The sequence below is a fragment of the Ornithorhynchus anatinus genome, chromosome 14 (assembly GCF_004115215.2).
Source record: "Ornithorhynchus anatinus isolate Pmale09 chromosome 14, mOrnAna1.pri.v4, whole genome shotgun sequence".
Taxonomy (NCBI): Eukaryota; Metazoa; Chordata; class Mammalia; order Monotremata; family Ornithorhynchidae; genus Ornithorhynchus; species Ornithorhynchus anatinus.
In genome coordinates, this window is record NC_041741.1 from 44,227,497 (window position 1) to 44,253,108 (window position 25,612).

The 25,612-nt window shown below is 49.0% G+C and overlaps 1 protein-coding gene across 1 annotated transcript; it reads right to left on the reverse strand.

The window, feature by feature from the left end:
- Positions 1-166: 166 nt before the first annotated feature.
- On the reverse strand, positions 167-20,264 carry RAC2 (Rac family small GTPase 2). The gene is made up of 7 exons (XM_001513510.5): positions 20,079-20,264; positions 18,297-18,368; positions 6,024-6,141; positions 5,281-5,343; positions 4,867-5,026; positions 1,410-1,542; positions 167-413 (listed from the first exon to the last, which is right to left on the reverse strand). Exons 1-6 carry the CDS (start codon positions 20,111-20,113, stop codon positions 1,412-1,414), a joined length of 579 nt encoding a protein of 192 aa, XP_001513560.2. The 5' UTR covers positions 20,114-20,264; the 3' UTR covers positions 167-413; positions 1,410-1,411.
- Positions 20,265-25,612: the final 5,348 nt, after the last annotated feature.

Below are 25,612 nucleotides of genomic sequence, written 5' to 3' on the forward strand. Positions count from 1 at the left end.
TGATGGGAGGATGGATAATGGATGGAGGGCTGGGCAGGCTGAAGGTGTGTGTGACTGCCTGGATGGACCAAGACAAGAGTTGGAGGGGTGGTCCCTGGAGAAGGAACGACCTATTTCACACTCCAGGACCCCAACCCACCACCACAGTGACAAGAGAAACCACTGCTAAAAGAATGTAAGTTTTATTTGTCTCCTTCTGCCTCTCCCACTGGAACTGGAGCAGAGGGGTAAAGGTCAAGGAAGAAGGTGAACGCTCGGACCTAGAAACATCTCTGCGGGCAAAAGATAAACAACCAAGCATAATATCTGCTCATCAACACATTGGGGAGGAGAAGTCTCACCAGCAGGGAAATCATTTCCATCTGGGGGGCAGAGGAGCCAGGGAGACGGGTCATAACAGGCACCCACGGCACCTAGATGGATGAGAAGCAGAAGATGAATATCGGTGGGCATGCCAGGCTCACCCACCATCCCCCTCCTCCCTGTCATTCATTCGATCGTATTTCATTCAATCATATATATTGAGCGTTTCCTGTGTGCAGAATACCATACTAAGCACTTGGGAAAGTACAATATAAAAATAGACACATCCCCTGCCCACCCTTAGGACACCGGAGCCTGTCTGCCAACACAGGAGTCAAGAGACCACCTGAGAGTGAGGGTTTGGGACCAGTGGAATCTGTCTTGTGAGTGGACCTTCAGGAATGGTCCAGGAAGGACCAGAATCCAAAGGAAATGGACCCAGGGCAGGGCCAGGGGCCAAGGGAGGTGTTGGTGACCACACCTCTGGTTAGCCCAAGGACTGAGCAGCTGGAAAGCTTAGTAGTATAGGGGGTGATTGCTCATACACCATATCTCACCACCTAGAGGTCAGACCCAGGGTCCAAGCCAAGGGACATCCAGTATTGATTATATGGTTTGAGACAAGCCTGGCCCTAGAATTTGGTCACAGTCCAGCTCCCTCTTGGACAGTCCGGAGGGAAAGAGGCAGGGAGAGGATTAACTGGCACGAACGTGCCAGGTGACACACATTGACATCTGCTATTTTGGAAGCCCTCTTTTGGGCTGAGGATGGGGCAAGGAGGGGATTAGACGGGCAGGGGCAAGTGCAAAACAGCAGTCCACTCTCTCAGGGTGATCCAGCCCCCCGATCAGTTGACCCAGTGGCCAGATCCTCTTGTTCCACTGACAGGACTCATGTAGGGAAACTGAGGCATGGTGGGGGCGGCAGCAGGGGAGCAGCCAGGGCAATGAACACCCTACCCAAGGCCTGGCATCTAGATAAGGGCTGAGGAGGATCAGGGCTCCAGCTGACAACCTTTGCCTCAGGAAAGGCCCTGGCCCTGCAAATCTGAATTGGGGAACAGGGGCCATGGAACGGGAGAGAGGAAGTCCTTTCTGGCACGTACCTCTAGAGAAGTTGGCAGCCGCGTTTCTGCGGCCGGGTTGGCTGGGGGCAGAGGACGGCCCGGATGGCCTCGTCGAAGACGGTTTTCAGCCCCCGTTGGGTGAGTGCTGAACATTCTAGGTACTTCACAGAGTCTGGAGGGAGGAGAGGGAGGACCAGTCAGTGAAGGACAGAGGCTCTATAATTCCCCCAAAAGCTCCCTCAGGAGAAGCAATACTCAGGGGGACAAAGTCGGGAGCCAGAAGGGCGGCAGGGGCATACCCGAGAATGCCACAGCCTTGTCTGGGCCAGGAATGACTGTCAAGTAAAAAAAAGTTTCATCTTTAGGATCAAACTGGAGAGGCTTCTGGTTGGATGGCTTGGGGGAGGGGAAAGGAGGCTGGTCAAACTTTTGGGTGGACTGGTAACACTTTGGGTTTTATCTGCAAAATTAAATGCCCTTCTCACTGAGCTTGGGTCAGAGGAGAACGGAGGAGCTTCAGCACTAAGTAAATGAATTGAGAACAGGAAAAGAAACCTTCCCTATTTCTCCCCTGCCCTTGGAAATTCTCATTCAGCTCATAGTTTCCACCCTTCCACCTGCTGAGTCATTTTCTTTTAAAACTAGATATAAAATTCACTTCCTCCAGGAAGCCTTCTTTGATTGGTTAGTGCTGGATCCCAAAACACCACTTAGGCCCTCACTAATCAATCAATTGATCATTTAGTGGTATTGACTGAGCACTTACTATGTGCAGAGTCCTGACCAAAGCACATGGAAGAGTTTAATACAACCGAGTTGGCAGACACAATCCCAACCCACGACGAGTTTACAGTCTAGCTTTGAGGTCTTGCACGTATAGTCGTCTATACGAATGGCTCCATATACATGCTATCAATGGGTAGGGTATTATCCAACAGCTCCTCTTCCAACACAAAGGGCAGGGGCAGGGAGCAGGGGCATCTTCTTTCTCTGCCACCCTGTGGAGTGTTGGGCATCTGGGATGTTTATGATGAGAATTATATCTGGAACTGCCCTCTTCTCCCTGGTTCTCCCTGTTCTGCTCTATTCTCCTCTGTTGAAGTAATAAATGTGGAATTTGTTACTATCCATCGATGAAAAGTATTTACTATATGCGAAGCACTGTATTAGGTGCTGGGGTCGATACCATATAGTCAGATTGGCACAGTCCCTGTACCGCATGAGGCTCACAGTCCAAGAGGGAGGGAGATGAGGTAAGTGAGGCACAGATATAATAAGTCACTTGCCCAAGGTCATGCAGCAAGCAAACTGTGAAGCTGGAATTAGAACCCAGGTCCTTTGACTCCCAGGTCTATACTCTATCTACTAGGGCCACAAGATCTCTCTATTCTACTATGCTCTCCCTGCTCTGCTCTACTTTGCTCTGCTCTATGCTGCTCTGCTCTGCTCTCACCCTGTGGATGGGCATCAGTTCCAACATCCAGTCCTGCAAGTCCTTCCCTCTAACTGTGCGTGTGACGGAGGTCGGCGAGAGGGCAGACCTAGCGCCTCAATGGATGATAGGCATTGGCACCTGGCTGGGGAGGCAAACGAGGGGTAGCTGAGAAGCGGCACGGTGTAGTGGATAGAGCATTGGTCTGGGAGTCAGAAGGTTATGGGTTCTAATCCCAGGTCCACTACTTGTCTGCTGTGTGACCTTAGGCAAGTCACTTCTCTGTGCCTCAGCTATCTCATCTGTAAAAAATGGGGATTAAGTGTGTGAGCCCCATGTGGGATAGATACTGTATCCAACCTGATTACCTTATATTTAGTGCTTAGAACAGAGCCTGGCACATAGTAACATAACAAGTACCATAACAAAAGGACCCGCCACAGCTGACAGGGCCCCAGAGCCCTTTCAAATCAGGAGGAAGGAGGTGGTTTGTGGGTGGCGGATGACAAGAGGACCAGTGGGTGAGGGGCAAGGAGGGTTGGGGCACCGCTGCCAGTCACTGGCACAAGTGCCAGGCGGGACTGAGACCTGCAGTAGAGCAGTGGCAGCAGGAGCAGGAAGGAAAGATGAACTCTGCTAGATTGTCAGCTCCTCCAGGGCAGGATCATGTCTACCAGTTGAACTGCAGTCTCCCAAGCGTTGAATACAGGGCTCAGCAGTCAGTGCTGCTGCTGGATTGATTGATTGACAAACTCGTTTTGGAGACAGGGCAGGCGGTCTTCCTCAGGCAAGGGCAGCACCAAGCCGAAGAGGCAAGAGAGGGTGTGAGGAGGAGAGAGAGGAGGCAAGTAGAGGGACAAGCCGACAAACTTCATTTTAGATTAAGCTGGTCACAGGAGAGGAGAAAAGGAAGCTGTGGGTTCCCTTCCTGTTAGAGGAGATGTTCGATACCTCAAGGGCCCTCCCAGTTCCGGTGGCGGAAGGTGGTGGTGGTGAGAGTGAGAGGCAGACCGAGAGAGTGGGGGAAGGGCAGAACAGAGCAGGGTAGAGCGGGGCAGAACAGGGCAGGCCAAAATTTTCTGGACACTAAATACGAGCTCGTGTTTCTCAGCCTGGATTTGGAGAGGGAGGGAAAAGGTGGTCAGTGAAGACCTAGCTCCCAAGACGGAGACAGAAAGAAAGGTGTCGTCTGGGGGCAGGGTGGGAGGACAAAGGGGATGGTAGGGATGCCAGTTCTTTGTTTTTTAACGGTATTTGTTAAGTGCATACTATGTGCCAGGCACTATACTAAATACTGGGGTAGATACAAAATATTCAGGTTGGACACAGTCCCTGTCCCACTTGGGGCTTACTGTCTTAACCCCTATTTTACAGATGAGGAAGCTGAGGCCCAGAGAAGTAAAATGACTTGCCCAAGGTCACACAGCAGACAAGAGGCAGAGCCAAGGTTAGAAGCCAGTTCCTCTGACGCCCAGGCCGAGGATCTTTCCGCTAGGCCAAGCTGCTTCTCTGCTAATCCCTGCTAAGGGTCCTTTTCTGCAAGAGGAAGGGTCCTTGGCTGGCAAAGAGGCATATGACAGAGTAAAGAGGAAACTAGAGGGGAAAAGATTCAGCTCTTAAGGGACTGTATGGTAGGGTGATCTAACGGAAAGAGCATGAGTCAGGAGACTTGTGTTCTTGTCCCAAATTGGCCACTTGCCTGCTTCATGGCCGTGGGCAAGTCCCTTAACTTCCCTGAGCCTCAGCTTCCTCATCTGTAAAATGGGGATGAAATACCCATTCTCCCTCTCCCTTAGACTGTGAGCCCTGTGTGGGACAGGAACTTTGTCCAACCCATTTAATTTGTGTCTACCCTGGCCCTTAAACACAGTGCTACCTTTTTTATAACACTACCTTTTTTATGGTCCCGGTGAGTGGTCGGGAGTTAGACCGCCACCCCCACTCCACACCCCCAGACTCCCCACAGCTGGAATCAGCTCCCGTTCAACCTCCCTCCACTGGTCCTAGGCCCCGGAGGGGAGACCATCTTGGCCCCAGGTGCCCGCTGGAGGGGGAGGCTCCTACCAATCTCCTTGGCTAGTGCGAGACCCTGGGGGTAGGTGATGGGTGCCAGCTTCTTCTCCTTCAGCTTCTCGATGGTGTCCTTGTCGTCCCGCAGGTCCAGCTTGGTGCCCACCAGGATGATGGGGGTGCTGGGGCAATGGTGCCGCACCTCGGGGAACCACTGGCCCCGGCCAGGGAAGAGGATCCGTGAGGGTTCAGGGAGGACAACTTTCTGCCCACCATCCCCACCGCCGACCCTGGGAGCCCATCCCAAACCCAGGCTGAGGTCTCTTCCCCCCACTCGGGAGCATCCCCTGCTGCCTGATGGACTGAGGTCCCAGGCACGGATTCTCTTTGTGGGGGTTCAGTGGAAGCTGCTCCCCGTGCCCTGCTCTGCCCCACCCCAGGACCCCCACCGGGCCACATGGCTCTCACCTTGGCTCGGACGTTCTCGTAGGAAGCTGGACTGACAAGGGAGAAGCAGATCAGGAAGACATCCTAGGAGCAACCAATGTTGGGGCAGAGTGAGGATGAGGGTTACCTGGGGTCAGGGGACACGTGCCTGATCTTCCCCCATGTGCCTCAACTCCTTCACTCTCTCACTGACATACACAAACACAGACGCACAAGTGCGCGCGTGCACACACACACACATCCTGTGGGCCACGTGCGGTGCAGGAAGTCCTGAGCTGAGCTGATGGTGGGGCCAAGCTGAGGGCCACACCAACTAAGTCAGCACATGCCTGGAGTAGCTACCCATTCCAGAGACCCTGTTACCTCCTGAGCTGACAACTCAGTTCAGTAGGCGGGCCACTGGCCAGAGGGACAACAGTGTCTTTCCCCCCAACCTCCCACACTGCCTCCCTCAATCCTGCAGGAAGTGACCCCTAAAATGAGGCCAAGTCAGAACGGGGGTGAGGGCATTGGAGTGCCACTCCCCGCCACTTCTCCACCTCAAAGACCCTCCCGACAGGCCCACAGTCACCCCCCACGGGACCCACAGCCACCACCCAGGGGCCAGGAAGACGCTGAAGATTGGAGTGGATTGGAAATAATCCAAGGTCAGCCATCCCAGCAACATCTCCCGGGAGTGAACAGAAGAGTCAATAGACGGATAATCAGGCGGAGAGGAGTAGTCAGGGGATGGAGGGTAGAGGAGACCTAGAGACCACACCTACCGTTTGGGGGTAGGAGAGGGGCCGCAGACGATCGTAGTCCTCCTGACCGGCTGTATCCCACAGTCCCAAGTTCACCGGTTTGCTGTCCACCATCACATTGGCTGAATAGTTATCGAAACTACGGGGTGTAGGAGATGGTGAGGAGGGGAGAGAGAGAAGCAGGGAGTCAAGAGGGAGTTAGTCCATCCTGGTGTGGGGGTCTGGGGCAGGATCTAGGGAGGGAGCAGTCTCTCTGTCTCTGTTGCTCTCTCCTGTCGCTACGCAGATCCTTCCCATAGTCTCATGGTCGGGGACAGTGAACATTTTGTGAGACCTTGCTTGGTCCCACTGGCAACACCTACCCTGCCTCCTCCTTTCTCTTTTTCTCCTACTGCTCCTCCTCCTTTCTTTCTCCTTCCTCTTTCCCCTCCTCCTGCTCCTCTCTTCCATCCTCCCCTCCCCTCCCCCTTCTTCTTCCTCTTCTCCCTCCTCTCCCTCTTCCCCTTCCCAGCCCAGCAGCATGGGATATACAAAAAAAGTAAAATTGATTATATTGATCAATTCCCCTAACCGAGGAAATGGAAATAGGCTTTTCCATTTAAAAATGTTATTTTACAAATGCTTCAGCCAGGGTACAGTCCTACCACATGATGTTAGTTTAACATTTTGTACTCCTCACTTGGGAATCCAGCCACTTTAGGCGAAGCTAGAAGGCTAAACACCTCCTCCCCACCAGCAACGCCCTCCTCTTGACCTCCATATGAAGTCCCACCCCTGGACCCTTCCTTTCTCTTCTCAACCAGGCTAATGCCCACCTACTCACATGCCCAGGGTCTAACAGAGAGGGCAGGCAGTAACCCACTAAGCTTGGCCTCACCATTCTCTCGGTAAGTTGTGGTTGGGTTTTCAGGAGAATTTGTCTGTGGGGAAAGCTATTTGACTCTGGCGGGTGTCAGCGCATAATACCATGTAATTATAGTACCTCTTACTTCTGAACTACTCGAAACATTTCCGTTGTGGGCAGGGAATGTATTTGATGTTATACTGTACTCTCCCAAGTGCTTAGTACAGTCCTTTGCACACAGTAAGTGCTCAATAAATACAATTATTTAAATAACAATAAATAATACAATAATAATAATAATAATTTCCCCAGGTTGCATTTGCACAATCTCTAGGCATATAATGAGGGCCGCTAGCGAGTTTGGAAACTGGGCAGGGGCATCTAATCCCTGCTCTGTCACTTGCTTGTTCTGTCAATCGCGGTATTTAGTGAGCACTTATTGTGTGCAGAGCACTGTACTAAGACTTGGGACAGTGCAATAGAGTCTGTAGATACGATCCTTGCCCTCAAGGAGCTTACAATCTAACTTCTCTGTGCCTCAGTTTCCTCATCTGTGAAATGAGGAGTCAAAACCCATTTTCGTATTCATTTATGGTATTTGCTAAGCACTTACTATGCGAAACAGTGTTCTAAGCACTGGGGTAGATACAAGCTAACTAGGTTGGACACAGTCCCCGTCCCACATGGGGCTCGTAGTCTAAACTGTGAGAATAATGTTGGTATTTGTTAAGCGCTTGCTATGTGCAGAGCACTGTTCTAAACGCTGGGGTAGATACAGGGTAATCAGGCTGTCCCACGTGAGGTTCACAGTTAATCCCCATTTTACAGATGAGGTAACTGAGGCACAGAGAAGTGAAGTGACTTGCCCACAGTCACACAGCTGCCAAGTGGCAGAGCCCAGATTCGAACCCATGACCTCTGAGAACCGAAGCACAGGGAAGTTTGACTTCCACAAGGTCACACAGCAAGCATTTGGAAGAGCCAGGAATGAGAACCCACGTCGCTGATTCCCAGGCCCGTGTGCTTTCCACTAGGCCATTCTGCTTCTCATACGGCTCTCTCTCCCACAATCTGTCTGTGGGACAGGGAATGTGTCTGACCTGATTGGATTGTGTCTGCTTAGCATAGTACTTGGTACAAAGTAGGCATTTAGCAAACACCACAATTATTTTTAAAGGTTATATCCTCCCTATTCACAACTGTGCCTGGGGAGACTGAAGCATGGAAAAGGTAAGTGACTAGCCTAAGGTCACTCCGCAAAATTTGTTCTTGAACCCACAACTCCTGAGTCACAGAGGGTTCAGTACCCAGCCTCTGAGTCCTAGGGAGTAGTCTTATAGGGAGCAGCAGGAGGTGTGGACAGAACCGGAAAGGAGGAGGAGAGAGAATTAGGGGTATGTGGAAGGTTTAGAATATTTTGTGGGTTGTAAAGAAGTTGAGGCTGAGGTTTCCTGAATTAAACCACAAGACAGCGTCCATTCTGCACCGCAGAAGCACAGTTTGGAATAGGGTTATATTGTACTCTTCCAAGTGCTCGGTCAAGTGCTCTGCACACAGTAAGTGCTCAATAAATACGACTGACTGACTGAAGAAACCGCACACACTGTGAGCAGGAGACCTGGAGGAGAGGGTGAGTTTTCAGTGCCTTCCTGGGCGTTCAAAGAGGATTTGGTTGTGTCATCCGAAGCAGGGAAGTCTGCATGAAGTCTGCAGTCTGAGTCTGTTTCCACATCACCACAAAGGAGAATAAAATCAAAAGTCCCAGAGCCCAGCCCAGGATGAGCAGGCCGGCCATTCCTCTGTGCGACAGCTTTCTAGAATATATAGCAAATATCCACGCCCAACCAAGCCCCCATCATCTTTTCCCAAGTGTAGTAAGTGTGATCTGGGGTGGTTGGGTGTGACTTGGTTTCTATAGCATCTGAAGACACAACAATAATGTGGTGGGTTTTCTGGCTGGCATACGGTGGCTGATTCTCTGAAGTTTTCCCTGGGATGAGGCAGAATGGGGAAAGCTGGGAGAGAGGAAGGAAGCGCAGGCTCTTTCCAGGAAGGGTTGGCCAGAAACAGGTGAGGTCTGGGTCCCCAGACCGATTGCTTATCTCTGGTATGAGGATTGCAGAAGAGGCATGAGGCCCAGGAAGATACTGGGAATATGCAGTCAGCCCTCGGCTGAGCAATTGGCTCCTGAACTAGACTTTTTTTTTAATGGTATTTGTTAAGCACTTACTATGTGCCAGGCACTGGCCTAAGCACTGGGGTACACAGTCCATGTCCCACCTGGAGCTCACAGTCCTAATCCCCATTTTACAGATGAAGTAACCGAAGCACAGAGATGTGAAAAGCCTTGCCCAAGGTCACACAGCAGACAAGTGTCAGAGCTGGGACTAGAACCCAGGTCCTTCTAACTCCCAGGCCCGGGCTCTATCCATTAGGCCACACTGCTTCTCCACAGTGCTCAGTAGACTCCTAGCACTTCACTCTGCCTGAGACATTTACACCGACATATTTTTAGTTTGTGTTTACTGTGTCCTCATTTGGGTTTATATTTGAATCTGCCCACTTAACCACTCGATTGTTAACTACTTGAGGGCAGGAACAGGGGAGACAGTGTACCCTAGTAAAAAGAACATGGGCCTGGGGGGGCCAGGGGCCCAAGATCTAATTCCAGCTTCATCACGGGCTGCAGTGTGACCTCACGCAAGTCATTTAGCCTCCCTCTGCCTCAGTTTCCTCATCTGTAAAATAGGGATAAGACACCTGTTCTCCCTCCCTGTGAGTCTATGTAGAGCAGGGACCGTGCCTGAAATGATTATCATGTATCTACACCAGTGTTTAGCACAGTGCTTGGCGAATAAAAAAATGCTTAATAAATATCATGATTATATACTTGGCTATCCTCTTGCTCTCCTTCCTGCATCTTCTCTGCATTTGGATCTGTGATCTTTTGGGCATTTGGTAATCACTCCACCCTCAACCCCATGGCACTTATGTACATATCTTTAATTTATATATTATAAATTATTTATATCGATATCTGTCTCCCCCTCTAGGCCGTAACCTCATTATGGGCAGGGAACGTGTCCGCTAATTCTGTTGTACTGTTCTCTCCCAAGTACTTAGTTCAGTTCTCTGCACATAGTACATGTTCAATAAATATAATTGATTAATTGATTGATCGCACACATTGTACTGAGCATGTAGGGTAATATAAGGATGTCCCAGATGACATTTTGTGGATGTCCAAGACCACCCAAATCCATAATAAGTTTCTCCAGGGGGATTCCTAGTCACCCTGACTTGCTCCAGAGACATTGGTTCCCAACTCCCAACTCCATAAGCCCTTATTTCCCAACTCCATCTTTCTTCTGTGTCACCCTTGCACTATGATCTGTACCCTTTATTCACCCCACCCTCAGACCCACAGCAGTTATGTACATATCTATAGTTTGTTTTTATGCCTGACTCCCCCTCTAGATTATAAGTGCCTTATGGGCAGGGAATGTGTCTACCAAATCTGCTCGATTGAACTCTCCCAAGCTCTTAGCACAGTGTTCGGCAAACAGTAAGCACTCAAAAAATGCAGTTGATTGATAGATTGATTGATTGTACAGAGAATTAAAAACAGTTTGGTCCTCTTCTGCTCATTTTCAAGTGTCTGCTCTCAAGTGGCTATAGCACTCCAGTGAAAGGGGCTCTCACAGGACAGAAGCAGAAACAGCAGGTCAGACGGGAGTCTAAAGCCCCTTAACCTAAGAGAGGCCACCACCCCAGATCCTAACCCAAGGACTAAGACACAGACCCCGGGATCCTGGCTCCCCAAATCCTGCTGTTTTCTAAGAAGATGGAATTATTTAATATTTTGTGCCAAAGATTCCCTCCTGAGACTTTTTGAATTCCCTGGAGATCACAGGAATTTCTGCCTGCTTGAGGGAGTTCTAGCCAAGTGGCAACTTTGGCAACCTTGTTGCCAAAGGGTCTCTAAACACATGGAGTTATTTAGCACTGAATGCCAGTAGAGTAGTAATAATCATAGAAGTCAGAGTAGTAGTAATAGTAATAATAATAGTGGTAGTCACAGTAATCGTAGCGGTAATAATACAAATAATTGTGGTATTTTTTAAGCACTTACTATGTGTCAGGCACTGAACTAAGCACTGGAGTGGATACAAGCAAATCGGGTTGGGCACAGTCCCTGTCCTACGTGGGCTTCACAGACTTAATCCCCATTTTACAAATGAAGGAAATGAGACACAGAGAAGTGAAGTAACTTGCCCAAGGTCACACATCAGTCTAGTGGAGAAGCCGGGATTAGAGCCCAGGTCCTTTTGATTCCAGGCCCAGGCTCTATCCACTAGGAAGCACTGTTTCTCTAGCAGTAGAATTTCATCGGGTGCAAAATACTGTTCTCATCCCCTTAGACTTTGGAACAGGGAAATGTCTGACTGGATAGTATTGTATCTCTCACTTGGTGGATAGATTCTTCCCACCCACAGACTTTGCCCACCTAATAGTGGAACTTGTTAAGCACCTCCTATGTACCACACACTCTACTTCGTGCTGGGGTAGATAATTATTTTAAAAAAAAGGTTGGACACTGTTCCCGATCCACATTGAGCTCACGGGCTAAGAAGGAGGGAGGAGAATATAATCCTCATGTTACAGATGAGGTAACTGAAGTATAGTGAAGTTAAATGCCTTGCTTAAAGTCACACAGCAGACCAATGATGGAGCCAGGTTAGAACCAGGTCATCTGATTCCTGGGTCCATGCTCTGTCCATTAGGCCACACTGGTTTCCTCTAGAAGCAGGTATTTATGGGATACTCTGTACTCACATATTGAGAGCTGCACAGCAGTGTAGCATCAACAATATTGAGTGCTTACTTGCCAAACAACATACTGAGCGACATCTGATGAGATGTTCATCCCCTTGAGTCTATTTATTGCTATTGTTCTTGTCTGTCTGTCTCCCCCAATTAGACTGTAAGCCCGTCATAGGGCAGGGACTGTCTCTACCTGTCACCGATTTGTACATTCCAAGTGCTTAGTACAGTGCTCTGCACATAGTAAGTGCTCAATAAATACTATTGAATGAATGAATGAATGAATCTGTGTGCCTACCACTGAATTAAATGCCTACTGAATTCAGAACACTTTACTGAGAGTCCACTGTTTGCCAAGTACTGTGCTGAGTGCCTACTGTTCTGAGAAGCATCAAGGCCTGTGACAAGAACATAGGACAGAGTCAGGAGATCTGGGTTCTAATCCTGACTTCACTACTATTCTGTTGTGTGACTTTGGGCAAGTCACTTGACTATTCTTTGCCTCAGTTTTCCCATCTGTAAAATGAGGGTTCAATATCTGTTCTGTAGACTGCAAACTCTTGGTGGGTAGGGAATCTCGTCTTCCAATTCTGTTGGATTGTACTTTCCCCAGCACTTAGTACAGTGCTCTGTACACAGTAAGCAATCAACAATTGCTAGACATAGTCTAGGGGAAAGGAGAACAATCAGTCAATCAATATCAGAGTGCTTGGCCCATAGTAAGCACTTAGCAAATGAATTAATTAACTGCTGTATGTAAAAACTGTATGAGGCCACTAAGGAAAAAGAAGTAAAAAAAATGCAGTCCTTGCCCTTGAGGCGCTTCCAATCTAATGGTGGTAAACAAGAGCTATAAATTGATGGATATATCATAGTCATTGAAGAGAATGGATAAAAATGATGGACATAAGTGAATTACACAAAATCCATGGGAGCTTCTGGCTAGATTGTAAATTCCTGAGGAGCAGGGATCATGTCTACCTACTCTATTGTATTCTCCCAAGTGCTTAGTAATGGGCTCTGCACGCAATTAGATGCTCAGTAACTACTGGTGATTGACTGACTGATTGATTGATTGATTGATTGATTGATTGGGGGCTGATGAATTAGTAAGACTGTTATGGAAGGGGAAGTAATCATGGACTGCCTCCTGGAGGAGAGTTTTTTCGCAAGGTCTGAAGGAGCAGAGGGATATGGGTAGGTGAAAATGAGTGGAAGACGATGAGCAAGAAGAGGTTAGGTCTGAGAAGGTCAGAGACGGGAGAAATAAGAGTTGTGGGCTGGAGGCACATTGGTTGAGACTCTGGGCCCCGTGTGGGACAGGGACCTGATTAACTTGTATGTACCCCAGCGCTTAGAACGGTGCTTGGTATGTAGTAAGTGCTTAGCAAGTACCATAATTATTATTATCATTATTATTATACACACACACACACATACACACACTTACACAGACACTCACACAACATACTCACTGGCTCAGAGAGGGTTCCCTGTTGGGGTAATTAATTCATTTGTTAAGTGCTTACTATGGACCAAGCACTGTAATTGATATAATACTATCAGATCAGACAAAGTCTAAGGCTCTTCTTCGTCCAGGAGACAAAGTCTAAGGGTATGATTGAACACATCTATATCTCTGACATGGGCTGCAGAGAGAGAGAAAAAGCAGGATCTTTGGGAGTCCCCATCCCACTCAATTGGAATGTTCTTCTTGATGAGAGGAGAAAGGAAGCTTGAAAGTCTGAGAGTGGGACTTGTCCCCATTCTCTCCTCTTGATCCAGCACAGAGAAATCCAGAACCTGGCCTCTTCCCCAACCCTGACTTCCCCCAAGACAGTTCCTCCAGGCTGGACTTGTGCCCACCCCAGCAGAAGCTTCTGGTCGTCTCCTCAGGTAGCCACCACCGACCCTCTAAATATCCACCATCAGAAACAAGCTGCCTATCTTAGCCTAGTTGGACACTTTCTCACCCCGAAGTGGCATTTTTTTAATGGTATTTGTTAAGCACTTTCTGTGTATGAAGCACTGTTCTAGGTGCTGAGGTAGATACAAGTTAATCAGGGCAGACACAGTCCATGTCCCACAGGGGCTCACAGTCTAAGTAAGAGGGAGAACAGGTATCGAATCCCCATTTGCAGCTGAGGAAACTGAGGCACAGTAAAGTTAAGTAGCTTGCCCAAAGTCACACAGCAGTCAAGTGGCAGAGCCAGGATTAGAACCCAGGTCCTCTGGCTCCCAGGATTTCCACTAGGCTTTGCTGTTAGTGAAACCCAAATAATGGACATAGGTGTGTTACACAAAATCCATGGGAGCTCTTGGCTAGACTGTAAACCCCTTGGGGGGCAGGGATCATGTCTACCTACTCTATTGTATTCTCCCAAGCGCTTAGTACAGGGCTCTGCAAGCAATTAGATGCTCAATAACTACTGGTGATTGATTGATCGACTGGGAGCTGATGAATTCTTCTCCCTCCCCTCCACCTCAGCCCTCATCACCGTTCCCGTCCTGGAAAAAAATCTCCCTAAAATATGCTTTCTTCCATCGCCAAAGGAAAAAACAGTCACGAATCTATTTTCACTCGAGCAGTGCATTTTTTCCATAAGGAGTCAGCTACTTCATGTGTGGCAGGGGGGGAAAACGGTGCTAATCCTCAATCATTTCTCACTTAAGGGGAGAAGGGATCATCAATATATGAAGAAATCTAACCACAGAGTGGGTTGTCAGGGCACCTGGGAATCCTGCCTGGGATTGCAATATCTGACCAATGAGAAGCTGAGGACAGAACACAATACCAACCAATCAGGAGCTGGACTTGTGGAATCTGACTCTTTGGATTGGTTAAAGCAGAAAGCTCTCTTTCTGTAAAATGCCTTTTAAGTAGCTGTTGATAAGCCCACATAATAATCATCATCATAGTAATGTTTGTATTTGTTAAGCGCTTACTATGTGCAGAGCACTGTTCTAAGCGCTGGGATAGATACAGGGCCATCAGGTTGTTCCACGTGAGGCTCACAGTCCTCCTCCCCTTTTTACAGATGAGGTAACTGAGGCACAGAGAAGTGAAGTGACTTGCCCACAGTCACACAGCTGACAGTGGCGGAGCTGGGATTCGAACCCATGACCTCTGACTCCTAAACCCGGGCTCTTTCCACTGAGCCACGCTGCCCACAACCCAGTGGGGGCACCACATCAGATTTTAACTTTATCATACTTTAACTTTATAGGACTCTGCTATTCCACCATTAATTTTAAAATGACCAGCGAAAGGTCTCAATGTTTTTGTTTTTAAGTAGGGGGAGTTCCCCCCAGGTATTTATGGGCTTATATGATGTAGTGAACCATATATGTCCTCTCAATAAAAATAATTATGGTATTTGTTAAGCGCTTACCGTGTGCCAAGCCCAATATAATTAAATCGGGCAGAGTTGACCAGCAAAAGGTCTCAATGATTGTTTTTGTTTTTAAGTGGGGGGAGTTCCCCCCAGGTATTTATGGGCTTATATGATGTAGTGAACCATATCTGTCCTCACAATAAAAATAATTATGTTAAGCGCTTACCGTGTGCCAAGCCCAATATAATTAAATGGGGCAGAGTCCCCATTCTACATGGATCTCACAGTCTAAGGGGGAGGGAGAACAGGTATTTTATCATCATTTTACAGATGGGGAGACTGAGGCCCAGGGAAGTTAGGTGATTTGTTTGTGGTCACATAGCCAAACAGTGGCAGGCCCAGGATTAGAACCCAGGTCTCCTGACACCCAGTTCCATGCCCTTTTCCACTAGATTCCGCTGCTTCTCAGTACTAAAACTTGTCTCTGTTCGGTCTCATTTTCACAGGGCATAGGGCAGATACCACTCCAGTCATTGCCTCTGAGGCTTCCTGGTGCCCTCCCTCAAAGAATACTAACTTGTCCCAAGGGGAAAGATCCCAGAGTTGGGAATGTCGGGAGCTGGAATCCTAACATGCTGAGGTGATCTTGGGCAAGGCCCTATTCCTCTCAGCATCTGCTTCTCCCTCCAATAAGTCAAGGGGTTAGTAAGACCTGCTCCCTTCCTAGAAACTGCAGCATGGCCTAATGGATAGAGCTCAAGTCTGGGAGTCAGAGTACCTGGGTTCTAATTCTGTCCCCCCCACCTACTTGGTGTGTGACCTTGGACAAGTCACTTAACTTCTCTGTGTCTCAATAGACTCATCTGCAAAATGGGGATTCAATACCTGTTTTCTCTCCTACTTAGAATATGAGGCCCAAATGGGACCTGATTATCTTGAATCTACTCCAGTGCTTGGCACATAGTAAGCATTTGATCATTATTGTTATTATTATTATTACTGTTGTTATCATTTTTATTATTGGGCATTAGGGAGACTTACCCATAAACAATTGTAAAGCACTTTGTAATAACAATAATAAAAATAATAACAGTAATTGTTTAGCACTTACTATGTGCCAAGCACTGGGCTAAGAGCTGGAATAGATTCAAGAAAATCAGGTTAGACATAGACACGGTCCCTCTCCCAAATGAGGCTCGCTGTCTTTTTATTTGTAAATATAAAGTGCTAGCTCCTTGAGGGTAGGGATCCTATCTATGAACTCCCCCAAGCACCTAGTTCAGTGCTCTGCACACTGTAAGCACTCAATAAATACCACTGATTGACTGATTGATTGATATGTCCAAACTCGAGCAGAGCACAATGTGAGATGCCATGGGTTGGGCTGGGCTGACTCCTTTCTCTTCTGCCAAGCTGGGTGTTTTTTTTATTATTATTGTTATTTGTTAAGCGCTGTACTAATTGTTGGGATAGATACAAGCTAATCAGATTGGAAACAGACCATGGCCCACATGGGGCTCAGAGTCTCAAATCCCATTTTACAGATGAGGTAACTGAGGCACAGAGAAGTTAAGTAACTTGCCCAAGGTCACACAGCAGACTAGTCGCAGAACCAGGATTAGAATCCAGGCCCTCTGATTTCCACCCCCATGCACAAATCACAAACCCTTGCTGCTTCTCACTGCCAGGCTTTCAGGAGCATAAGAGTGGGAAAGAGAAGCAACATGGCCTAGTGGATACAGCATGGGCCTGGGAATCAGAAGGACCTGGGTTCTAATCCCTACTCTGCCACTTGTAAGCTATGTGATGTGGGCAAGTCCTTTCACTTCTTTTTGCCTCAGTTGTCTGTAAAATGGGGATTAAGACTATGGGTCCCACATGGGACAGGGGACTGTGTCCAACCTGATGAGCTTGTATCTACCCCAGTGATTAGGAGAAGCAGCGTGGCTCAGTGGAAAGAGCACGGGCTTTGGAGTCAGGGCTCATGAGTTCGAATCCCAGCTCTGCCACTTGTCGGCTGTGTGACTGTGGGCAAGTCACTTAACTTCTCTGTGCCTCAGTTCCCTCATCTGTAAAATGGGGATTAAGACTGTGAGCCCCACGTGGGACAACCTGATTCCCCTATGTCTACCCCAGCGCTTAGAACAGTGCTCGGCACATAGTAAGCGCTTAACAAATACCAACATTATTATTATTATTATTATTAGTACAGTGCCTGGCAGACAGTAAGCACTTAAATACCATTAAAAAAAACAAACAAGAAAAAAGCAGTAGGGCCTGGTGGAAAAAGCCCAGGCCTGGGAGTCAATCAATGAATCATATTTATTGAGCACCTACAATGTGCACAGCACTGCGTACTAAGTGCTTGGGAGAGTACACTACAACAGAGTTGGTAGGCCCGTTCCCTGCCCGCAAGGACCGTACAGTTTAGAGGCAGGGTACTTGGGTTCTAATCCCAGCCCTGCCACTTACCTGCTGAGTGACATTTCACTCATTCACTTCTTCAGGGCTCAGTTTCCTCATCTTTAAAACGGAGATGAAATACTTGTTTTCCCTTCCCCTTAGACTATGAGTCCTATGAGAGACAGGGACTGTGTCCAATGTGATTATCTTCTATCTACTTCAGCGAATAGTACAGAATACGTGCTTAACGAGTATCATTATTATTTATTATTTATGTAAATATCAGTACAATAATGATAATAATCCCTTTGTCACAGTGGAAAGGGAAGGGTGACATGGTAGAGTCCTGAATATGTCACCAACCTGTTGCCACCAATCTCTGGACTGGATGATAACAAGTCTAAAGCAATCAGGGATTTGCTTATGTTTTATAAGCCAGCTGGTTGGGCTGTTCTAAAAGCACAGATGTTCCCACGGATAATCCACGGTGCGGATGATCCAGACTGTGGAAAATTGAGAGTCACCTGTGGCCTCAATCAATCAAGGGTATTTATTGAGAGCTTACTGTGTGCACAGCACTGCACTAAGCACTTGGGAGAGTACGATATAACCGAGTGGTAGACACATTCCCTGACCACAAGGAGCTTACAGTCTAGAGGGGGAACCAGACATTAATATAAACTGGGACTGAAGGTAAGGTGAATAAAGGGTACAGATTCTAGAACAGGCCTTTTTGCCTCAGCTTCTCCACAGGGGACGGGCCTGGTGGGTGGGCAGTGACTTTCTATGTCGCCCCATCCCCAGACTTCCTGTCTGAAGGAAATGCAAACCCAAGTCCTTCCCATCTTCTCCCCACTGCCCAACCCCTTTTGCCCACTGAGTACTCACACGGTGGGGATGTACTCTCCAGGAAAAGCATTGGTGGTGTAGCTGATAAGCAGGCAGGTTTTTCCCACAGCTCTGAAAGACAAGAGGCATAAAGGGAGTGGAAGGAAGTGAGGATGGGTCCCTCTCCCCCTTTCTCCCTCTCCCGCCAGCTCCACACCCTCCACCTCTCCTCTCCCACCCTCTGTTTCCAGCAGAGGGACAGGGTGGATCACGGGAGGATGAAAAATGGTATCGGAAGGCTGATCTAAAGGAAGAAACCAGCAAGTTTCAGCTTAGATGGGTGGTTCCTAAACAGGAAATAGAGACTTCCCAAGGTTTGTGGAGAGATGGGCTTTTAGAACAGCCCATCCAGCTGTTTCCCAGTTGGGTGGTCTCCTCCCTCTCCCCAGTTCTCCCCTGCCTTCCTTAACCTTGTCCCTTCCTCCCTTCTCTCTTCAAGCAGCAGCAGCAACAGCAGCAGCATTTATTGACACCCATTTTGTGTGGTGCACTGTAACAGGCCCTTGGAAAGTACAGAATAATTACAGGTGACGTGATATGTTCTCTCCTTCCTTTCCTCTGCCTTCCTCCCCACCTCCCGCCCCCTGCCCCCACCCCCAGTGTCTCTCTCTTGGTCCTGAAGACCATTCCCCAGACATTTTTTTCTGAGCAGGCTGGCGGGGGTGGGGGTGACATGGAAGGAGTCGAGAGTGGGGGTGTCAAGGGATGAAAATGAGGGGATCCGTGACCCAAGTCGACCCTCCCAACAGGAAGTTCCAGGTGCCTTTCCTTGCCTTCTTCTCTGGGTTCTCTATTTCCTGAGCTGGAAGCCATAGCCACTTTCATCCCCTTTTAAGCTATTTCTGCTCAGCAACAGCACATTTCTCCTCCTCCCACTCTCCACCCCAAAGGTGAAGGTATTGAACACAAACTTCTTAAATGCAAACTCCTTCCTCTCAGGTTCAAAGAAGATGTGAACTAGGTGAGTCCTTACCAGGCAAAGCCACAGCTAAAACACCCACGGTCGTTAACCCTCCAAGTGCCATGGAGGGGCTCGCCATGCTAGCACTTCTCTGACTGGGAGAGACACCAGAGGAAGCCATTGCAGCACACCGCAGCAGGACCAGAAAGAGCTGGCATCTTTCCAGGCCCAGTCCAACTTCCTGCCCGCCCATCCACCCCGACCTCCGCTCACACATCTCCATCCTTTCTCTCCCCAGTTGCCCCCCATCCTGTCTCCATCCTTCTGTTCCCAGGCCTCCCATGAAGGAAGGAAGGGAGAATCAGCAACTAGCACCCACAAGACTCCCCCAAAGACCAGGAGGACTGGGACCAGTGGACCAGCGGTCGGGTGGACCAGGTGGCCGTTTGCTCCGGCTCTGAGCCAAATAGGTTCCCCGGATTGGATCAGAGGCCCGCCCCTGGGCCAGCACAGCCCAACCAGTGGTGGTCCCATGACCTCTGGCTGCTCATCCCACGCACCCTTCCTCCTCCCCCTCTTCTGAGCACTGCATCAGGGTACTATGGAGGGCGGGGATGAACTAGCCCGCTAACCCCCTCAGGGTGGCACTTCTCCCCCAGGCCTCGATGCCACAGGAAGGAGGAAGGTGCTTGTCGAGGTTGCCCCTGGAAGCTTAGAAGCCATCTCCGGGGCTGGCAGATCTTCTGCCTGTGAGTGAGTTTGTGCAGCAACCAGAGAGGTGACGAGAAAGAGAAAAGGGACAGCCCGAGCCAGGGAAAGACACAGAGAAACCCGGCTGGGGACCATGCCCACCCTGTCCCAACACAAACCCTGGTACCTACCCATCTCCCACCACGACACATTTGATGGCCTGCATTGCCTCTGGGTTCCCGGAGCCGTCGGAGGTGGGGTTGGGGATAGGAGGCTGCCTCCTTTCGGGGACACAAGGGGCAAAGACCCAGGCCCCGAAAGAGAAAAAGAAAAATAAAAGTCTGAGGGAGTGTCAGGTCGTTGTAGTAGAGGGAGGGAGAGAGGAAGCGGAACGGGAACTTACTCAATCTGCCTGCCCTCACCCCCGCTCCACAGTTCAGCCGTTTGTAGAGGCGGGGCCTGTGGTTTGTTGCATATGCTTAACCCCCTTCTTATGCCTACTGCCCCAGCTGCTCTGCACTTCCTGAGCGTGCCCACCTGCTGCCCCAAGCCGGCCCCCCGGCCCCCTCTAGCTCCCCCTCGCCTACTGGTCTGTCCACCTCCATCCTGGAGGAGAGCACTGGGAGCCTCTTCCCAAGGCTCTCTCCACTGGTGGGGTTGGGAAATTAGTTACAATTGGTTACACATGTCCTCTCAGGTGGGAAAACTGAGGCAGGGTGAGGGAGATGGAGTAGTGTATGGGGCGAGCTGGCCAGGCTGCGGTGGAGCTAGGGACGTCTCCCAGACTTCCTGGAACTGTGGGGTTTCAGGTCTAGGCCCTGCAGGGCCCCTGACCCAGGAACTTAGCTAATTGGGGAGACAGGGGAGGGGCCCAAAGGACGGGGAGGAGTCTCTGCAACGCCGCTCACCTCATGCTGCCTCTTCCAACACTCATCGTTTCCCCATCTCTGCTGGAAACCAGAGCCAGTCAAGTCAGGCTGGGAAATGGGGCTGCCAGGGGTTTCCGCTTGGGCCCCTGGCCTTGGCCAAGAGAAGTGCTGGGCTGGGCCCCGGACAAAGGCCTGGGCACTTTTCCCAACCCTCCAGGGCCCCTGTTCTCTCCCATGGGGCAACTTCTCTCCATGAGGTCCCATGGACCAGAGAGGAGAGAGCTTCGTTTATTCATTCAATCCAATTCAATCCAATTTATTGAGCTTTTACTGTGTGCAGAGCACTGTACTAAGCCCTGAGGAGAGTACAATACAACAATAGACAGACACATTCCCTGCCCCAAACGAGCTTATCTCGAGGTGGGGAGACAGGCATCAATAAAAATTAATCAATTACAGATATGTACATAGGTGCTCTGTGGGGCTGGGAGGGGGGGGATGAACAAAGGGAGCAAGTCAGGGTGACACAGAAGGGAGTGGGAGAAGAGGAAAGGGGCAGTTAGTCAGGAAAGGTCTCTTGGAGGAGACGTGCCCTTAATAAGGCTTTGAATCGGTGGAGAGTAATTGTCTGTCAGATTTGAGGAGCTTCCTTGGAAAGCAGCATGGCCTAGTGGAAAGAGCAGGGACTTGGGAGTCAGGAGGCCCGGGTCTAATCTCGGCTCCACCACTTGCCTGCTGCGTGATCTCAGGCAGGTCGTTTAACTTCCCTTGGCCTCAAATTTCCTCATTTGTAAAACTGGAGTTCAATACCCATTCTCCCTCCCCCTTAGACTGTGAGCCCTAGGAGGAACCAGGGCTGGATCTGATCCAGCTGTACTGTATCTACTCCAGCACTCTGCACAGTGCTTGGTGCAAAATAGACGTTTAACAAAGATGACAATTATTATTGTTGCTGCTATTATTATTGCTATTTATTAACATTATTCCCACAGAAGCAGGGGACAGAACTCATTATCGCAAAAGTTCTGGCATTCAGAGTCCTGGCACAGAGATCTCCAAAGACTCTTTGATACCTCAGTGTCCAATGGGGCACTTTGGACAGGAATGGGTTTGTACCTCAGTTGCCTCATCTGTAAAATGGGGATTGACCCAGGAACTACATCCGACCTGGTTAACTTGTACAATAATAATAATGTTGGTATTTGTTAAGCGCACTATGTGCAGAGCACTGTTCTAAGCGCTGGGGTAGATACAGGGTAATCAGGTTGTCCCACGTGAGGCTCACAGTCTTAATCCCCATTTTCCAGATGAGGTAACTGAAGCCCAGAGAAGTGAAGTGACTTGTCCACAGTCACACAGCTGCCAAGTGGCAGAGCTGGGATTCAGTCCCATGACCTCTGACTCCCAAGCCCGGGCTCTTTCCACTGAGCCATGCTGCTTCTACCCCAGCACTTAACAGAGTGCCTGGTACATAGTAGGCCCTTAACAAATACCTTTACAAGAAAAGAAAAAGAAATATAAGGGTTCTTGGAATCTTCACCTCAAGCTGCCTGCTCTCACCGCCCTCCTTCCCGGCTGTTCTCTTGGAGGCCGCTGGAGGGAGCTCTAGGCCCAGCTTTCTTTTCCCCGCGGGGCAGGACGGGAAAAGGGACAGGTACAGGGGGAAGGACATAGCCAGGGCACAAAGGCCTTGGCCCATCCACAGGGCTCATCTGCTGCAGAATCGGGAGGACAAAGAGGAGGAGGACAAGAAGGAGGAAGAGCAGGATGAGGATCCTTGACTCTGCTCTCTCACCCCACACATCCAATCCATCACCAACAATTGCCAGTCTCACCTTCACAATATCACAAATATCCGCCCTTTCCTCTCCATCCAAACTGCTGCCTTGCTTGGAGAAGCAGCGTGGCTCAGTGGAAAGAGCCCGGGCTTGGGAATCAGAGTTCGTGGGTTCGTATCCCAGCTCTGCCACTTGTCAGCTCTGTGGCTGTGGGCAAGTCACTTCACTTCTCTGGGCCTCAGTTACCTCATCTGGAAAATGGAGATTAAGACTGTGAGCCTCATGTGGGACAACCCGATTAGCCTGTATCTACCCCAGCGCTTAGAACAGTGCTCTGCACATAGTAAGCGCTTAACAAATACCGACAATATTATAAGCACTCATAATATCCTGTCATTGGGCAGGGATTGTCTCTACCTGTTGCCGAATTGTACATTCCAAGCGTTTAGTACAGGGCTCTGCACATAGTAAGCGCTCAATAAATATTATTGAATGAATGAATATCCCGACTGGATTACTGTGTCAGCCGTCTCTCGGATCTCCCTTCCTCCTGTCTCTCGCCACTCCAGTCTATTCTTCATTCCGCTGCCTGGATCACCTTCCTGCAGAAACGCTCAGGGCACATCACTCCCCTCCTCAAAAACCTCCAGCGGTAGCCTATCGACCTTTGCACGAAACAAAAACTCCTCACTCTCGGCTTCGAAGCTCTCCATCCCCTTGCCCCCTCCTACCTTACCTCCCTTCTCTCTTTCTACTGCCCACCCCGTATTCTCCAATCCTCTGCCACTCACCTCCTCACGCTGTTTCGTTCTCGCCTGCCCCGCCGTCAATCCCTGACCAATGTCCTGCCGCTGTACTGGAACGCCCTCCCTCCTCACTTTCGCCAAACTAACTCTCTTCCCCTCTTCAAAGCCCTACTGAGAGCTTACCTTCTCTACGAGGCCTTCCCAGACTGAGCCCCCTTTCCCTCTGCTCCTCCTCCCCTCCCCGTTCCCCCTTCTCCGGCCCTCTGCTCTTCCCCCTTCCCCTCCCATCATCACTGTGTATATTTGTATATATTATTTATATTACTCTATTTATTTTGTTAATGCTGTGTATATACCTATGATTCTATTTATCTTGATGATGTCTGCTCCAGGCTACTTGTTTTGTTTTGTTCTGTTTTGCTTTGCTGTCCGTCTCCGCCGTTCAGACTGTGAACCCGTTATTGGGCAGGGATTGTCTCTATCTGTTGCTGAATTGTACATTCAAAGCACTTAGTATAGTGCTCTGCACATAGTAAGTGCTCAATAAATACTACTGAATGAATGAATGAAAGTTTTTTGTTAAGCACTTACTAGGTGCCAAGCATCTTTTAAGCACTGGGGTAGAGACATCATAATCGTGTTGGACAAATCCCCGTCCCACATGGGGCTTATGGTCTCTATCCCCATTTTGCAGATGAGGAAACTGAGGCACGGAGAAGATAAGTGACTTGCTCAAGGTCGCACAGCAGATAACTGGAGATGGGATTAGAACCACGACCTCTGGCTCCTAAGCCTGTGCTCTTGTCACTAGGCCATGCTGCTAAAGAGGAGGAGGAGAGGGAGGAAGAGAAGGAGGAGAAAAAAAGTAACATGCAGGCATGAGTGATCCCTCTCCAAAGCTTCAACAGGTTAAGAACCTCGGGGGCCGGGATAAAACACACTACCTCTTTGCTCCAGCTAAGCCCAGCCTGAGCCTCTAAATGGTTGACTCATTCATTCATTTTTTAAATGGTATTTGTTAAGCCCTTGCTATGTGCCAAGCACTTTACTAAGTGCTGTGGTAAATATTAAGTAACCCCATGAGACCCAGTTCCTGTCCCAAGTGAGGCTCATAGTCTTCATCCCCATTTTATAAATGGCAAAAGCACGCAGTGTGGCTCAGTGGAAAGAGCACGGGCTTGGAGTCAGAGGTCATGGGCTCAAATCTCGGCTCTGCCACTTGTCAGCTGTGTGACTGTGGGCAAGTCACTTAATTTCTCTGTGCCTCAGTTACCTCATCTGTAAAATGGGGATTAAGACTGTGAGCCCCTCCTGGGACAACCCGATAACCTAGTATCTATCCTAGTGCTTAGAACAGTGTTTGGCACATAGAAAGTGCTTAACAAATAGCATCATTATTATTATTATTATAGATGAGGTAACTGAGGCCCAGAGAAGTGAAATGACGTGCCCAAAGTCACCCAGCAGGCAAGTGACTTAGCCAGAATTAGAACCGAGGCCCTCTGACTCCCAGGTCCATGCCACTTGTCAGCTGTGTGATTGTGGGCAAGTCACTTCACTTCTCTGTGCCTCAGTTACCTCATCTGTAAAATGGGGATTAACTGTGAGCCTCAGGTGGAACAACCTGATTACCCTGTATCTACCCCAGCGCTTAGAACAGTGCTCTGATCATAGTAAGCACTTAACAAATACCAACATTATTATTATTCCTTCCACTAGGCCATGCTGCTTCCCTTTTGAATTCCCTAACGACTTCATTCATTCCCTCATTATGGTGTTTAATTAAGCACAAGCTGTAGTGCTGTAGTACTAAGCCCTGGGGTAGATATGAAATAATCAGCCCCTGTCCATTGAGGTTAGGGTCAAAGAACACAGGGACAAGGTCATGACATAAACTATGCAGAAATTAAGAAATTTACATGGGAAAACAGTCCTGGGGGTGGGAGAAAACCACAGTCTTTGCATGGGAACGGCTCAGGGCTCTGTCGTGTGGGGAGGGATGAAGAGTCATTAAAGTCTGTAATGGGAATTGGAGATCTAACATAGAGAATAAATATTGTACCTGCCCTCAAGGAGCTCACAGTGAAATATGGGAGGCAAGCAGGTGGTTGCCATCCATACATACAAAGTGCAGAAATAATAAAGGGAGGAGGAGGTTACGGAGAGTGCTGCAAATACGAGGAGGAGAAGAAGGAGCAGTAGTATGGCTTAGTTGGATAAATCTTGGGCCTGGGATTCAGAAAGTCATGGGTTCGACTCCCGGCTCTGCCATTTCTCTGATGTCACAACTTCTCTGTACCTCAGTTAACTCATTTGTAAATGGGGATTGAGA

Excerpts from the sequence above, each read along its gene's own strand:
- RAC2 (XM_001513510.5), bottom strand. The coding sequence starts at position 20,113 with ATGCAGGCCATCAAATGTGTCGTGGTGGGAGATGG. Across the intron at positions 5,344-6,023 it reads CCCTCTCCTACCCCCAAACG|GATGTCTTCCTGATCTGCTT; the intron begins GTAGGTGTGGTC and ends GGTTGCTCCTAG. Across the intron at positions 1,543-4,866 it reads CGCACTAGCCAAGGAGATTG|ACTCTGTGAAGTACCTAGAA; the intron begins GTAGGAGCCTCC and ends TCCTCCCTCCAG.